Source organism: Corvus kubaryi, unplaced genomic scaffold (assembly GCF_017639235.1).
Source record: "Corvus kubaryi isolate FWS band 111438036 unplaced genomic scaffold, C.kubaryi_AGA036_p1.0 37312, whole genome shotgun sequence".
In the NCBI taxonomy this organism is placed as follows: Eukaryota; Metazoa; Chordata; class Aves; order Passeriformes; family Corvidae; genus Corvus; species Corvus kubaryi.
In genome coordinates, this window is record NW_024581098.1 from 1,433,979 (window position 1) to 1,452,273 (window position 18,295).

General features: G+C 37.2%; 1 protein-coding gene across 4 annotated transcripts in view; it reads left to right on the top strand.

Moving 5' to 3' along the window:
- ST18 (ST18 C2H2C-type zinc finger transcription factor) overlaps nt 1-18,295 on the top strand; it is a 169,881-nt gene that overhangs the window by 115,180 nt on the left and 36,406 nt on the right. For all 4 annotated transcript variants that reach the window (XM_042029024.1, XM_042029023.1, XM_042029026.1 and 1 more), the window contains 6 exons: nt 3,895-4,085; nt 8,351-9,145; nt 11,885-12,019; nt 13,708-13,798; nt 15,306-15,410; nt 16,513-16,718. In XM_042029024.1, coding sequence (XP_041884958.1) covers nt 3,895-4,085; nt 8,351-9,145; nt 11,885-12,019; nt 13,708-13,798; nt 15,306-15,410; nt 16,513-16,718 — 1,523 coding nt within the window. The remainder of the gene's footprint in view (nt 1-3,894; nt 4,086-8,350; nt 9,146-11,884; nt 12,020-13,707; nt 13,799-15,305; nt 15,411-16,512; nt 16,719-18,295) is intronic.

The window sequence follows — 18,295 nt, forward strand, 5'->3', positions numbered from 1 at the left end:
TAAGAAGTGTACATGAGATGTGGTGTGTTCTGCTCTCATTATTTTACATGGCATCCATTACAGGCATTATTAAACACCAGTTTTCAGACTGAATGTACCCCTAGTTTTACCCACTATGGCAATTCTTTGCTCTGTTTTCATGCTTTGCCAATCTGCAGGCTCCTGTGAATAAGCAAAAATCCCCAGAGGTCTAGAAGTCTTGCCAGCAGATTAACTACAACAAATCCTTGCTGGCTACAAAGTGGTTAAAGGTTGGGTTGAAGGCTTGACAAACACATCACTTAGATGAACAAATTATAAAAAAAAAAAAGCAAAACAACAAACCAAACCAAACCAAACAAACCAAAAACCCCCAAAACAAAAGCATGACCATTTTTTAAGAAAAGCTTTATGTGTTTGGGACTGCTTAAAACCTATTTCTTTCTTCTGAGACATTGCTTTGTGGTGAGGGTCCAATGCAAAGTACTGCCTGTATATTACCAGTGTCTGCAAGACATGATCTGAAAAGAAATAAAGGAAAGAAAAAGACCCATTAAATTCCCCCAAAATGTATTTAGGTATAAAATATCTATGAAAGATTTCTCTTGGGTTTTTTTTCAGTATATGCAGCCAGGTCCTAAGTGTCTTAGATTTTCACCTCTTGACTCACACTATGATAATTGACTCAAGACTGCTTTTGGTAATTGAATCATTAACTAAAAAAAAATATACAATAAAAACTTTGCTCATTTTAGATAGTACAGACATGATTTGTTATCCATAAAATTTAAGCACAGTTAAATTGGGAAAAAAAAAACCCAATTGTGTATTGGCTTTGGGCTCAAAACAAAAAGAGCTTCTCCAGTTTTATGAGCCTCAGATTACCAAATAACCTTGACAGCTGAATCAGTGTTCCATGACAACAAGCAGGCCATTGATAAATAGCAACAAAACTATTAGATGTTGAATTTAAGAGATGAGTAATAGAGAAGCTAAATTATAGGTTTACCACTTGACAAAGTACAGCTTGACAAATCTGTGATAACCTACATGTGTGTCTGTGTATGAATGTGCACAAGGAAAAGAGAGAAATAGAAACTTTTAAAGACAAAGCTGAAATCGGCATGACATGAATGTTATAAAGGCATAAACATATTATTTTCATAGTACTAAAATTCCTGTTTTCCATCATCAGATCCTTAAAAAATCATGTGTAAGTACTTTAAAAAGCTGCCACTTGTGAATTTTTTTCTGGTTTTATTTAAATATTTCATTTTAAGCACTGTAAGGTAGAAAAGGCAAGGAATTTCTGATATGTGATAGAAATTTAAACTGGTTCCTTCAAACTAATAGATTCTAATTTAAGCTCAAACCCAGCAGTTTAAAGGGCCACCAGCGAAAGCAAGAGCTGAAAATCTCTTCCTGGTGTTTGAACTTCCTAGGAAATAAGTGACAACTATGTTTGTCAACGTTCTGTAATCAGAATGGTGTCAGAAATGATTTTACTAGAAGTTGAATCTCATATATTCACTTCTTTTAAAACGATGGGACCTTTAGAGGAAACCTGGTCTTGATCACAGTCTGCTGACATCTGGGTTTGATTCTCTTTTCCAGTTGTGGTGAAAAACCCAATATGTTGAATAAGTGTTATTCCAGTCCACAGTGTGGGACCTGTAACATTATGTTGCTAGAAAAAGATTGTACTCAGTGAGCAAGAATACAGTAATGAATTTACCAGATTACCAAGTTTTCCTTTAACTTGAGGTTAGTCAAATCTCAGGAACAGTCAGACAATTATAGGATTAAGGCTGAAGAACTAGATGAAATTCTGTGACCTGTGTTGCACAGGAGGGCATATTAGATTATCCAATTGGATCTTCTGTTCCAAAAAATCTATTAATTATTCTGGCGTAAAAAACAGCTGTAGTTTTGTTAAAGGGGAATTAAACACTGGAAATTCATCATATCCTAAACATTTTCACAGTATTAACTGGAGGGTAACTTGACAAATAAAAGAAATATCAGAAAAACAAACCTAGTGAAGGTTTTGGTTGATAAAAACAATAGTGTATGAAGAGATTTCAAAGTTTTGTCATTTATTTAATTTTCCTGGAACAACATCACTAGTATGAAATGCCACCCACAAATATGAACTAAATAACTGTATTTTCTTAGAAACAAATGATGCATATTTTTTGACACTACATCCATCTCTGGTATCTGTTATATGGGCATTATTTCCAGTGGTACACAGATACTACTGTGATTCTGACCTTTATTTTGATATTCATGTTATCCTCCATTCATAAACAGAGAAATAACACAGAAGCCATATTTTATTCAACTACAGCATGTGCTTACCATCCCATATTCCTAGATTCTAGATGCCCATAGCATTTTAGCCTTCTGATGATCAAGAATATCCAATGTTTGAGATGTATATGATGGAATTTTAACATTCCCCCTAAAATGCAGATCGCTGTATTTCCATGTCCTTTATGTTTGCAAAGAGGGATTGCCAAAAAGGTGCTTAGCCAAAAAACATTTTTGTTTTTTTTTTTAAACAAAAAGCTCAAGTTAGTCATATGCTTTCATCCAAAACAATCAGAACCTGAGCCAATTTAGTGCACATAAGATACCTTGGAAGGATTAATTTATGCTGTTGAGCTTGTAATATGTGTAACCAATAGGAGTTCTCGTCATACATGGCTTTTTTTTTTTTTGCAAATCTTGAAGCTAAGTCAGTGAGCCAAATGCAAAATCCAACACCTAAGGGCATCGTGTAGATTTGTAATGCTCCCTGGGGGTACCTAAGGTTGAGAAACCATTGAGTGGATTACACAGATCCATATATGTAGTTTTTTTCATCTCTGACAGATATAATATGAGCACTATTATTCATACTACAAAAATTTCTTAGTATACTGTGTGTGAGAAGAGAATAAAATCATGTCAAATCACTTACACGAAAAATTATTAAGAAAAGAGGGTTGAAGGTTCCAGCCTCTTTAGGGATGTGTCTTATGTTGTAACACCTACATGACATACAGATTCCTGTGGTGACAGAGGCTTGGCTAAATAATTGGAGAACCAAAAGACTATTCACATGAGCATATGGATCTATTAGGAGCTAAAAGAAGTATATTAAACCTCCTAAAGATCTTCCTCTCTAAAATCCTGCCATTCCCACTCCTGTCAGTCATCTGACAGTTAGACATCTGAACTGGGTAAGACCTTTCCCAGGGATCAGCTCCCCCTTTTATCACATAAATATAGTTTTAAGTGACATGAATAGCTCTTTGCAGAAGCCTTTTTCATACTCTGAACAAAGACCTGAGTAGAGCTTAAACTAGGTCTTTATGGCTGGAGTAAATTAAATGAAACCAGTGGTCAGGATTAGTATTGAAAGAGGGACCCGTGTTGCAAAAAGTTATCAACGTACAGTGTGTTCTCACAGGTTTTATGCTGTTGAACTCAAGGTGTCTAATTGGATATTCATACTGATGTAAAGGTAATGGACCAAAGGCTCAGAATTTTGTAATTCAACTGATGGTATAATTTTCTCTTTAGCTGTTTTTCTGGATTGTCAACACAGGCTACAATTTTGTTCATCCTTTCCTTAACTCCACTTAAGGCTCTTGGGTTATGGTTTTGTCTTACTCCTCATCCCCTTTCCCCAAAAAGATTTTGGCAGCAGTGAAAAGAAACAGGATTTGCCTGTGGCCTGGACTTTCAGTACCTGGGCTAAAGTTAAATATCTCTAGACACAATTTGCTGAAACTGCAAGTGATTTAATATTTTTTCAGTCCTCACTTTTATACTTGGAATTAAACTATAGGGTGGTGCTATTTTTAAAACAACTTGCCCCTCACTTCTGCCATGTTTTTCTCTGTCCCTGGCAACTGATCATTGCAGTGCCTACAAATGCTCCATGGCTAAGAAGAGAAAAGCCGAAGATCAGATATCAGGCATTCCTGTCAACAAAAGGAAGTCCCTGTTAATGAAACCCCGCCACTACAGCCCCAGCTTGGAATGCAAAGAGGAACATGAAGACAGGACGGAGTTACAGGAAGATATCAGTGTCCTCGAAAGCAGCTCAACTCCAGGTAGTTGCTTGAACTCCATTTGAACTTGAATTCTACAGGAAGGGAGATAAGAGACAGTATTTTGACACAGGATACAAGACACGTTTGACTTCTAAGAGAGTTGGAATGGTGCCTTTCTGTCCAGTTTTAACCATCATACTTCCATTTATTTTGTACAATAACTTCTCCTGAGGTCTAGTAAGTGCTTTGTAGGTCACACAGAAACAACTACTGCACCAGGTCAGATATGGAGAAGCATCTGCTTCTCCACTACCTCTGTCAAAGAACAAGGTTAAGCCCACCACTGACAAGAAAACATTTATGAAGAGCAGATTTTCACTGGAATATATAGAGCTCTTAGGAGGAAAAAAAATGCTTAGCAAAACATTGTTGACTTGAACATTTAGCAAAGCAATTTCATGCGTGTGACTGCTGTGTGTGTTCTGTTTAACACGATTATTAGACTCAGCACTTTTATACTTGTTATTCCAACACTGCTAAGCCAAACATATCCAACAATTTATGGCAGCTTCTACAATGTGTGTACGGGAAAATATGGATGAGGATGGGGGCACAGAAAGATATAGCTATAGCATGTATTGATTACCCTTCCTAATATATTTTTATATATGTTCAAGTGGAACAAAAAGTCTCAAACCAAATTGTTTTTCACATATTTGTTTAAGAAGTCCTGCCAAGATAGTTAATCAGACAAGTGAGGAAATATCAGTGGAAAATATCAGGAAGACGTTAGGAGTCACCTGTACATAGCAATCTTAAAATAAAAGGAATGTGATCTGGGATTGGGAAATTAGTAATCATAGATAATATGTAAGCAGAATGAACTTAAATGTCACTCAGTTGCTGTTGCTATGGAATTAAAAGATAATTTATTTTCCACTTAGTTTCTTCTTATCAAATGTTTTTGAAGGACAGGGTGGTAGATAATCTCACCTAGGGTCCCTTTGCCACAAAAGACTGGACCAGATGGTCTTTCAAGGACCCTTCCAGCCTAGGCTGTCCTGTGATTTTATAATGAACTGAGATTAGTAATTCATGTATTTATCCAGTCTAAATTGAACTCCCTCAAAACAAAACAAACCCCCCAAATTTTATACATATGATTACTATAGAGCACACAGAAGAGGAAGCAGAATGTCTTTCAGATTAAAGAGTCAAATCCTGATTCTACCAAAATCAGTGGCATTTCTTTAACAGCAGTTTTCAGTCAGCTGTCGCTTGCAAATCTTCTAAGAGCAGATTTTTCCAAAGGTCTGCATCCCATTGCTGTGAAAGCCTAGAAGGTAGATCCATCTTCAAACAGAACATTAATTAACAAGGTGATACAAAATGTCTCTGTGTTTTTGGGTGATATTGTTAAGAAAAATTCATCAAGAAGAAAGTCCGATGGCTCTCAGTGCCTCTTGAGGCTGCAGGGAGTATTTCTATCTCCTAACACCAGAAGGGAATTTGTTGGAGTAAGAGCTCCTGTATGGTTGTTGTCTTGGGGATTTGTTATTGTTTGTTTGGAATTTTTTTTTTTTAGATATTTGGATTTTAGCTAAATTTTTTGTGTTGACTCAGCCTGGTTCCTGACCATCCAGAGTTGCCCTCAGGAACGTCTTTTTCTTCCCCTTTTTCTGTCCTCTGCACATCTTGAAGAACTCTATGAAGGGAAGATACTATGATGGGTGTAAAGGTAGATTCTGTGCCATATACAGACAAACCTAAGTTGTTTAACTGGTTCCTTTTTAAAAAAAGGACAAGTGGTGGGCCAGATCTTTTGATGAAAAAGGGGGGAAACCATGCCCTTCAGTCAAAACAAAAAATCCCACGTGATTTTGAAAAGATTTATCTGATACCAGTATGATATCTTCCAACCTGCTTGTGTCAGTGATAATAAAACCTACATATTTTGCATTAATTTTACCAGCTACAGAACAAATTTCAGCAAAAGCATACAGTTGTTCTGGCTATGTAGGTTTACTTGTGATTTCTTAGAGTAATATTGCTCACTTTATTATGTTCTCATGATTCTTGTCAGTTGAGCAGTTAATGATTCAGTTCATGGACTGATGCAACTGTAAACTAAGCTGAGTTTTGATTATTTCAAAAGTAAATTTACAGCCTGTAGAAGTAAAAAGCAAAGCTGGGACAGCTGGACCATTAATACTGATTTGACAACAAATTTTTAAACATTGCTTTTAGAAATTGTTGATTATTTAAGGAACGAAAATTTTTTAATCATGAATTTATATTATTTTTCATCTTTCACACAGAAAAATAACTGAAAAGACGTTTTACCATTGTAACATTTTGCCTGGTTTGCTTTCTTTTGATGGGCGGGAGATTTCTTTTAAACTAGATCTTGTTACTTTTTGAAATGACCCACTGATGGGATTCTGTTATTTTCCAAATGGCAGAAGAGCAAACAACGAAAACCCATTTGACTAAAGTTGGTTATAGAGCCAAATCATCATTCTTACTTGCTGAGATGTGAAAAGATGGCAGACTTTATTCAGATTACTGCAATGTGTGTGGTACTAGACCAGCTGCTAAAAAGTTACACGAAGGTTTACAGACACTTCTTTAAATACAACTTTATGCACACAGTGCACAAGGCCACCTCTCCCTGTATGAGTCCAATTTTCTGAAGAAGAATAAGAATTAATCAATATTTTCTTTTAACATATAACAAACAGTTGAACCAAACAATTATGTAAACTGGAAATGACCCAAAATGCTAACAGTTTGGCAGCAGTAAAGTGAAATGCATTGTGGTGCACATGTGCATTTTTGTCCCCCTTTTCCCCTCCACAATAATCTGCACTTAATAGGAATATTTTAAACTATGTAGCTAAGCAACAGAGGTAATTGTTGCTTTCTAGAGCTTTTGTTAGGCACTCTAACACAGCCCAAATATGCATAATTAGGTATAATGTCTATAAATCATTATTGTACACATGTGGGTAGTTAAGTGGATTGAGAGAATAGTTCAATGAATTGGACATATTCACTGAAAATGCTTTTTATTTGTTTTCTGTAGTTCATAATACTTTAAAATTATCATAACCCTTTACACTTTCTCTTAATAGCTCGCTGTGTTATTGAGAGAAACTTCATTTGCATTTTAGGCTATGCTTAATTTATTATTTAAACCTGGAGTTCTTCTGATTCAGGAAAGGAAAGACACATCTTATGAAATAGTCTGTGCTTGTTTATTCATCCTCCTTTCTAGGAAGTAAAATGTTAAATTTTTCAGTTTATGTTGAATAGATCCCAACAAAAGAATGTACCCTATAATCAGCATTATTGAAGGGGCTAGTGTTGTGACTAAATTCTTCCCTTCATCCAAAAATGCTTTTAGTTACTATGGCAATATTTACTTGATCCTGGCAAAACCAGTGTTGATTTTAGAGAGATAATTACCAGAAAGGAAGATGATGGAGATGTATTTTTGAGTGTCCTTGTCAGAGGAAATGTTTATAAAAAATTAAATGAGATACAAAAGGCATATTGTCTTCCACACTGACAACCTCTCCTACATGCAGCCTTTATTACCTGCTGGCTGCTGCTTTTCTTCTGAAGAAAGATGTTTATAAAGACAGGATGCACTTCAGTGGTGTCTTTAACAAGTCCTTTATGAGTCGGTACATAACAACCATTTCTGTTTGCCTGTGCGTGACCTGATCTATCACTTAATGTGGCAATTTCAGTGGTGACCAGGAGCTTGCCCTTTGTGAAGCATTGAGGATTTTTCCATCAAGGTCTTTCATGGGATCCAGGGTGACTAGGAAAGTAATTAGGGTTCATTTTGAGAAAATATTTGGGAATCTTAGATGAAATAAAAGTGAATATAGATCAGAGGAATTTTAAAATGTGTTTTTGTTCTTGTGTGTGTATATATATATGTATATATACATATTATATAGATTATATGTATATATGTAGTATAGATGTATGGCACATTATATTTACATAAATGTATATGACTGTGTGTGCATATGTGTGTGTGTTCTAAGATAATATATGTTTTCACTATCAGTGAGAAATGGGGATATAATTTTTTCTCATAGAGTGCTGGAACGATAACATAAAGTAGATATAATCTTAGAAGGGCTTTTCATCCTGCTACGAGCAGTCATTTCAAACACATCCTTGGTGTGAATTCAATCATTTCAGAGTACCAGAGTACAGTAACTGGTAAGTAAATATCTTCATATCACTTCTACAAGATACAAAAATAGTTATTCATATGTATTTCTCTTACCTTTTTTCTCATACAGAGGAGAGTACTCCAAAATCATCCGAGGAAATCCCTCATTTGGGTGGGCAAGAGAATTCCAGTCAAAGAAAAGACAACTACTCCAGCTATCAAGATGCCATGGCCAAATCTTTGATGAACGTAGGAAAAGTAGCAAAAGATGCACCCAGTCAAAAAGTGGCAGAAAATCTAAATGATAGTGGCATTCAATCCTTAAAAACAGAAAGTGATGACACTGGTGAATGTTACCTGATTAACTCAGCTGAAGGAAAGGAAAAGACTGCTATTTCTGACCCAAAATACTGTTCATCTGAGGAAAATGAAAGTAACTCTGAAATTATGGACGAGTGGGATAGCTCTTCAAATTTCTCGGAAGAAACTAGTGTAAAGCCCCATGTAACTCAGAAGTATATTGCAGAGTGTAATCAGCCCAGCATCCTGGAAGTCCCAGAAATTAAGAAGGAAGAGGTCGAATATGGTCCTTGTGAAACAGTCTGTGACTCAGAAACAGAGCTGAGGGCACCGCAGGAGCCTCACCCCGATCCTTTCGAGAAGAGAATTCAGAATCTCTTCCCTGAAAGTGAAGAAGATGACAACGAGTGCCTGTCAGAAACCACAGATGTGTCAGTTGAGCTGGACAAAACAAAAGGGAACTTGAGTTTGCTAGAGCAAGCAATCGCTCTGCAGGCAGAGCAAGGGCATGTGTTTCACAGCACCTACAAGGAACTGGATAGGTTTCTTCTGGAGCATCTAGCAGGGGAAAGGAGACAAACCAAAGTTATTGACATTGGTGGGAGACAGATATTTAGCAGCAAACGTAAGGAAGTATTTTTGGCTCTTCTTGATGGCTTAAACATTTGTCCTGTGACTGATAGAGGATTCTGAGCTGGGTTTTATGGCAACAGTAAAGAATCTGGAATTTAGCTGGTAATTTTGTTAATTATGTACCTTCACACTAGTGCCTCACGTCTAACCAGGTTAAATGCTAGGTACTTCCAGCCAAACTGCGATGTGAAATGATCAGTAATGGGTACTGAAAGGGCTGTGTAGCTGGCACTGACAGTTGCTCTCCTCCTTTTCCTCCTCTCTGCTTCCTCCTCTGTAGGGCGCTAATACAAACCTCCAAAATTTCAGCAGACAAAAGACAAGGCATTAAAACAGTGCTCAAGGTCAAGTTCAGGGTGAAAAATTGGCCTCTCCCAAGGATACTATTCTTAATCCATGTGTTTTCTGAGGTCAGTCTACTTCACATGTCAACATTACGTTTTGCTACAGCCAGCACTTCCGAGCCAGGAAAGCACAAGCTCTTCTGCCTAATTCGCCATCAGCAGAAATACCAGTCAATTCCAAAATCTTTATTGTTCCTGATGGTTTATGGTATCCTACATACACGTAGGAACATCACTCAATTTTCAGCACTTAATCAGGCTTCTAGAAGTGGAGATTTAAGAAATTTGGGTTTGATTTATAAACTGGGCTGTCTTGTATGAAACTCTTCAATTGAGGGTAATTATAGAACATCAAGAGATGTCATTTTTTAAGCACACTCCCTTCCGTAGTAAGTAACAATACATTCATCTGTCCTTTGACTTTTCCTTTTGGCTTTCCAAACATCCCGAGGTCACCCTAGCATTGATGCAATTTCTACTTTTGATAAATGATTTACTTTGGTATCTCTAATGTAACTTTAGAGTAGGCCTGTGGACATTGCAAATATTATAGTAATTTACTTATCTGAAGCATTTAGTGTGAAAGAGAACTGACAGGCATTTTTAGGAGTTGCAACTACAAAATATTTCCTGCAGTATTTGGGAAGAAAATGCATACATCTCATTTTTGTGTCTCAAGTAGTGTTTTCATTTGCATGTCTTAAGCTGTGCATGCAAGGTATTAATGTACCTTTTTATTGAACTACGTGAACATTTATTCGCTCAGACGACTTTGGCATATGCAGGAACTTTACAGATATCCTTTCCTACCCTGAGAGCTTCTGTGTTCACCAGGCTCACATTGGTGTCAATGTGACTTTCTCACAGCACACATAGGAAAGAGCACTGATGTAAGAATGGCAGAATCTGTCCCTTCCCTATTTACCTCATATTATAATTAGCTGTGGTTTCCAGGTGAGTTCAGAGGCAACACTCATGGAGAAACACACCAGGCTTTGTTCAGGTTGTATAAACACTGTAGTCAATGTTGTATTGGACACATAATTTTTCCACTTTTTATAATTAACTGGGTTTTTTTTCTAAAAAATCTACTATCAAATCCATCAGCTCTTAATTTTCATTCTTGGATGCTAGATCAGAAAAAAATCTATTTAATGATAAACTTTTTCAATTACCGGAGGAAACACTAAATCATATTTCAGGGTCCCTCTTTATTTTCTGTTCACTATTGCAGCACTTTCCATTTGCAGTGATTCTAAAAAGCATGTGGTCTCCTGATGATTCTGAGTCTATTTTTTCCTCCCCTACTTATTTATTTTATTTATTTTATTTTTTTAACCTAAAAACTTGCTAGAAGTTTAACCCTCAACTGTCTCTGGTGATTCTGTCCCTAAGAACGTCCTACCTCATAGTCCAGAAAAATGAGCTTGAAGGAGGCAGCTCCCTGTGCTGGCTGCAGCTGTTTCCTCCCTCAGCACCAAATGCTGTTGGCAGCCAATCACAGATGGAGCTAAAACCATCCTCAGCAATTTATGCGGCCACTTCCTCCAGATTTCTCACAAGAGAATTTCTGGACCAGAAATCATTCATTTCTCGCCCAGACTTTTGATCCTGCATTGGAAATCAAATAAAGGTTTTCTGACCAGTGTTTCTTACACAATTCTAGGTGCTTGAAACAGAAATTGGTAATGCACTGTGGCCATTACAGAGCGGTAGCTGTGGGGCTGGGCTGAGACCTTGCCTTTGAAAGGGTATCGGCTGCTCCATGTTTTCAGTGTCTTTGTGGGCTGCTCCACAAAGCAGCATTGCCATGTGTACCAGAGGGAGCTGCTTGCCTTGCCTCTCAAATGTAAAGTGGCATGTATTCATTTTCCTAACAAAGCACCTACAGCCTAGAGATCTGTGATATTTAAGGAATGGCTTCTGGTTGAAATGCTTTTTGTTTGTTTGTTTATTTGTTTCACACCTCAGCTTTTATTTGGTTGTCCCAGTTTCCTGGAGTCTGACATTAACAGAGCAAAAGATTGTTTCTGCTTTTTTTATTTATTCCTTTATAGATCTTGCTGTTGGCTCATGCTGCCAGTTTTCTGGCTTATTGGATTGTGGCTTCTGTCCTGTTTGAGGGTCTGAATGGAATAAATGACACTGCAATCCTAAAGCGATATAGTTTAGCACATAAATGGCATATTGGGAGGGGGGGGATCATTGTTTAAAGGACACAGTGTGAAAACCTGAAGCAATGTTTCAGTTGCATACATCTCTGTTAAAACTTTGCACAGGAATTAAATCTGAAGTATAAAATAGAGAATATCAGGCTGCTAAGATCACTCAGCTGAGTGCAGACAGGGGCTAAACCCAAACAAAATCCTTATCTGATTTCTCTGCAGATTCACCCAGGCCTGAAAAGAGAGAAACCAAATGCCCCATCCCAGGATGTGATGGCACAGGGCATGTGACTGGGCTGTACCCTCACCACCGCAGTCTCTCAGGCTGTCCACATAAAGTTAGAGTGCCACTAGAAAGTGAGTATCATCACTCTGCTGTCCAGAATAACAACTGGATCTGTCTCAGTATTGTGGGTAGTGTGTGCTTATGCTGGAGAAGAATCCCCTTTTTTCTGTGTGAGATTGCAGAATGAGACTGGGAAAGAAGCCATCACACCTTCTTTGCCCTCCAGCTCATAGTCACAGTCCTACTTCCCACACTTGTGCAGCTCAAGTGCTCCTCAGCAGCATCATTATAAACAGCAGCAGGCTCCTCAGGTAGCCTGGGAAGAACAAGATCAGACAACCTGTCCCCACACTGCCAGCAGACCTGCATGCTGTAGTCCCATGAATCTTCAAGACGTTGCTTGCTCACACCTTTGCTGAGGCACAGACATCAGCTGCTTGTTTTGGAGCCATGGCCTCATTTGCCGCAATCGCACATGGAGGCTGCTGGTATTGATTGCCAACAGCTGAGAGGCCTGGGCATGCTTATGCCGAGATGTTTCCAGTGTCCCCCTCGCTGCTGAGCTCAAAAAGGTTATTTCCATCAGTACATCCCAGTGCTGGTCTACAGCAGGTCCCTCTCTTGCGACAGTATCACACTAACCCTTTTAAGACCAGTCTAGCCTGAATTTCCCTGCTTATTTCTAACTGTGCTGCTCTGATTACTTTGGCTTTTTGTGTATGTAATCCTGCAACATAATGCAATGAACTGCTGTATAATAAGCCAAAACTTAATGTGAAACTATCCGCTTAAACAACCTAGTTAGTCAGATTGTTCTTTGTGGTGGTGCATAACAACAAATTAAAAGGATATTTGCACTTTACCAAAATCCTCTTCCTAACTGTAGCTATCCCTTTTTTTAAATCTGGTACTAAACTGTATTTATGGAAACATCTGCTGAATTAAGCAGGCTGCATTTGGAAGGCCTTAGCAACATTAACTTCCTAAAAAGTTAAAATTAACAAGTCCGTGTTAATTATCACACTTCCAATTAGATGTACTCTGTCCTGATGGGGGAAAAAAAAAACCAGAGAGTTTGGTTCCTTGCAGAACAAACCCGTGGACTGAACAGTCAGCTTTTGTGAAACACTGTGCCCCAAAGATGTATACTGTTTAACATGGACATACCTGTCAGTCTTAGCAAAGGTGATCCACATCCAAGGGCATAGGAAATGTACAGGCAAGAGGTGGTAATCACTACCAAGAGTGTAAGCTGCTGCTTGGAACCATGACCGATTGGCCCAAGGGAGTTTCAGCACAGCTCAAATGACCAGAAGGTGTAACAGTTCAAAGGGACATACTCAAAACATCTGACAAAATGTATAAACAGCCTTCCTGTACTTGAGAGCTTTCCTTCCCTGGGACAGACAAGGACTGCAGCTCCACAGAACATGGACTGTGTGGCCCAGGGCTCCTCTATCAACTACCTTTTCCAGTGTTAGTGATGTATAAAGGGCTTCATGATTTAACATCTTTGTTGACTTCCACTTATGTTCTCTTAAAGTCCCTAGAAACAATTTTGTACATGTGAGAAGCCACATCACAGTAATATAGAAATAAGCTGGTTTATGCTGGAGGCACCATGGTCACTGTGTTGACCTCTTCTTCTGTGATAAAAATGAGAAAGAATTAAGAATCGGAATTCAAAGGTTTATTTTTTTTAAGATGTGTGTTTTTAATTGATACACTTATTACCAACTTTTTTTTAATTTCTGTTTAGTTCTTGCCATGCATGAAAATGTTTTAAAGTGCCCCACCCCTGGATGCACTGGAAGAGGACATGTCAACAGCAATCGCAACACACACCGAAGGTAGATCAGAAAAATTCCTGTCCACTTAAAACCTTACATGTACTCGGGAGTAAATTGATAGGCACATCTTGGAATTAGATGCTATGTACTACACTGAAGAGTGTCTATGAACTGCAAGGGCAGCCTGTATTATTTATAACCAAATAATTGTGTTTAATTCTGTTATATAAAAAATGGCTGCTGGATTGAGGATGGCAAATTCCACTAGTATTTTCATAGATGAGATTTAAAGCTACAATTTCATCATGGTCCTCATATTGTAAAATCATCGTGTACAAGGGGAAGGAATGAAAAAATGCATTATTATTGCTACCACTGGAAAACCCAGTGGAAACCAAAACCCATTCTTACTGCACCACTACATGTTAGGCCTTGACAGGAACTTCCAATCAAGGCACATTCCCTTTTAGCAAAACAGATAATTTTAAGTGGACTATTTTAAAATCTGTTTAAAAGCTCCACTTACTACCCTCAGGAATGCCATCTTCCTGCCTGGAACACTCCTGTCTGTTTAACTCGATGCCTGCAGGGAGAAAGTATAATTGAGAAAAGCCTTCCAGACAGGCAGCTGGGGAATCATAGCTGGACTGCAGGTGAGGCAGAGAGTCAACACACTCTGTCTTCAGCAAGGCATTGCTGTCAGCACAGCTCTTGTCAGTACTGCTTTCTGCTGGAAGCAGTATATTCCATCATAAAGCTTCTTGGGAAAGATAATGTCAATCTTACAAACAAACTTGGGACATAAGAATTTCAAAAACGACTTTCTTCGTTGATCTGAATATTTGTGAGATTTTGGGATTTTTTGTTTATTGCTTGATTTGTTATCGCATGAGTGCACCAAAATTAAGGTTTATCATACTGTGTTTTAATAATAAAGATAGTAAGTCTTTATCAGACATATGACAGTCTTGTCTACAAGAATATATATGGCACAAGCAGATATTTTTTCTTTGTGTTTCCTGTTTTAAATCCCCAGTCATCTTTGAGGCACATTGGCTGTATCATGAGCAATCCATGAATAGGATAAGAAAACATGTTCTAATCTAATGAAACAAACGGGAAAATATAAGCTAGCACAACTTGAAATGACAGAATGTGTTCATTGGTAACAGTCCCTCATATATCTCTGGGGGTTTTGTCCCAAATTCACTTCCCTTTAAATCAGCAGGAGGCTTATATGCATGGTTTGGCTGATAAAGTAAATGACATTTGTCAAAAAATTTACTAGTGACTTGCCAGACACAAAACATCAAAGCTAAACTGTGGAAAACTCCTACATGACTCAGTTTCCAGATATATCACCTAAAATACATGCAGATTTCACAGTTTTGCATTAAGGATTGAAAAACACATGAATCTGGGCTAAAATGGCAGCAGTTCCCATAGATGTGCAGACCATCAGAGAAGTTCAAAGCCACTGGTTTCCACAGAAAAACAGCACACATCTCCTTTATTAAAGAATTAATTTCAATGTTTTTTTCTGTTCTTCACTTTTGCTTTTCTACAGCCTTTCTGGTTGTCCAATTGCTGCAGCTGAAAAGTTGGCAATGTCCCAGGAAAAGAACCAGCTCGAGTCTCCAAAAGCTGGGCAGTGCCATGATCAGACTCACAGGTAGGAGTCCTCACAAACCAGTCTCTCCAAAGTAATGATGCACAAACTCTGTGGATTGGTCCCCAGATCTTACACCCGCTTCAGATTTAGGTTTCAGTGGTAACCCAGTTTTCCAAGATGAACCTCTGCAAAGACATCTGACTCTCAAAATAAACAATAATCTTTCTGTTGGTTCCTGTGCATGTGGCTGACATTAAAGACAAAAGATGTATCTTTGGGTAAGCAGTCAAATATATCCTACTAAATCTTACTTCCACACAAGTAACCTGATCAGAACAATTCATAGAGTTTCTTAGTTTATTGGTTTAATTACTTTAATTTATTTTTTATACGACATCAAAAAAAAGAAACACTTTTTATTGCAATTGTATTTTGTTTGAGTTATATGGACCCTACAGACATGCATAATTTGCACATCATTGGCACCACGACCATTGCAACCTATTATATTCAGGTCTATTTGGGGACACTTTAATTTGTGGATTATTGACATGATCAGCTCTAATGGTTCCTTCAGAGCCATTACAGAATATTATGTCCATGTGTCTGCCAACTGCACGTGCCTTAACTCTACACATGAAAAGTCCTTAGGAAATTACTAAAGACAAGTAGTTACTGAACATTAACTAAATGGAATAACACTCCATACATCATTTGTTCCTCCCAAATAGCACAAGCAATTATTTCAGATCATCTTATATTATATTTATATCGTACTCATTCACAGTAAAGTGAGAACAATACTGATCCAAAAAACTAAAAGCTAGAAAAAAATCCAGACAATTTTTTAGAATGAAAGGAAGCACCATGCTACAGTGGTAATCTAGCAGTAAGTCAGTAACTTCCTTGTAAAAAGCCCAAACTACAGCTAAAGAATGCTACATTTTTTAATGTCCTCATCTTTTAGTTTGTGAAGTAGTCAAAGTACTTTTTGACTACTAGTCAGCCACCATGTTTATTTCTTGTATACACCCACCAGTAAGTTTCATATGATAATAGCACATTTTTAGATTATGAGATTCAACCATATCCTATTTTTCAAGACAAGGTTATTTAAAGACATTATTGTCTTTCTCCTTCATTCTTTTCCTCCCCTCTGCAGGACAAATTTATCAAAGCAGCCTGAGGTATCTCAGTACAGTTACAGAACTTCACAGCCAGTCACCTCCTCCAGAGGCACCCTGGTGAAAGAACAGGAGAAGTTTGGGAAAGTTCCATTTGATTACGCCAGTTTTGATGCACAAGTCTTTGGCAAACGCACAACAGCACCTGTGTCACAAGGTCGAAAAACACCTCAGTTTCTTGAATGTAAGCTCAAAATCCAATTTTCTATTGATAAAGGGGCAAAAAGTTGATGACTTTTTTTTCCTTTTTGCTTGTTCTGCTTTCAAACTTCTAGAATTCTAGAAAGGTCTGTAGAAACCATCTTTAATCACTTGTGTCTAGAATGTTAAATAGAATCACTAATTTGCAAAATATAGAATCTAAATATCATTACTACAAAGTTTACTTTTTTGATGCTTCCTTTGAAAGCAGTCATCAGTGGAAAAGAGGAGTAAAAAGGAATGCTTTATGTTTTACCTGTTACCTTCTTCCTTTATAAAATTGTGATGTCTTTATGGAATAGATGAGGAGTTGCATGAAATGTGCTTGCACAAGATGTAATGAATTGTAGTACAAAGAAACCCAAGTTAGGTTTCAAAGGTACTTCAGGTACTATTTAGGTGAATCTATACAGGTATTATTCGTCCTAGATGAGCATGTGCCTCAGCTACATTAAGTCCAGGCCTGGACTGAATTTGTTTTGGTACCTCACGTTTCTGTACTAAATCATATTTATGGTGCAGACATAATCAATGCATTGAATTGTTATCAAGATTCCTCTGCTTGCATCATTTACAGATTTGCTGAGGTACTACTCTGTACAAATGAGATACCACAGTGCGGACAGTGATGGTTTATTGCAGATGCTCTTCAGAATCTGCATGGGAAATGTCTGCTATTGTATCGACCATTATAGAATATTCTTTAGTTTAAAGAAACAAGTAATTCTGTTGTCATGAGGGAAATGGAAAAGAAATGTTTCATTGCACCGAAATTGGGTTCAGAAGAAAATAGCTCCAGAACAATGTGATAAAAGATTCTTAAGTTAGCTTTTGTTTTGTTAATGACAAAAAGATTAGTCAAGGACAACAAAATAGGAAAACAAATTTTGTCCCACTTACCCCAACAAAGAAGAACATTCATAGTAAGGTGAACAGAAAAGCAAAAAATTTTGTTAACAAATAAATTCACACAGAAGTTAATTATAGTCTAATATACCTCTAATATTATAAAATATTATATATTTTTTATATATTTATAAAATTTGTATGTTTTTATATTTATTTGTGTATGCATCTGAGTACACAAAAACACACATATATGTTTGTAGGTATCTGTCTTTTGTGTATATATATAAAATACTCTATTTAAAATTGCAAATGAAAAGTAGATATTTATCTGACCTAGAAAATAGGCTTGCTTAAATGAAAGCAAATATATGCATTGCCGCCTTCTTGGGTGGCAGATTTTCCAATTTTGTTTCTAAAATTGAATATTCCCTATTAGCTGTCTCTTTGCACAGATGTATGTCTATTTCACAGGTTCATTTCAAGGAAAAAATGATTGAAATGTTTTTATACAAATGCAAATACACATATATGCAATTTATGTATGAAGTATATCAGAGCTGAAGTTTACAGCCTGTTGTTCTTGCAAAGATTGCAATGTGCAGCTATTATTTTAATGGAAGGTGAAAGTAAAAGAGCTGGTGAGTGATTTAACTATTCAGGTGTACAAAAGTTGGCAATAAGAAGCTGATGATGTAGTGATGGGTTCAGAGT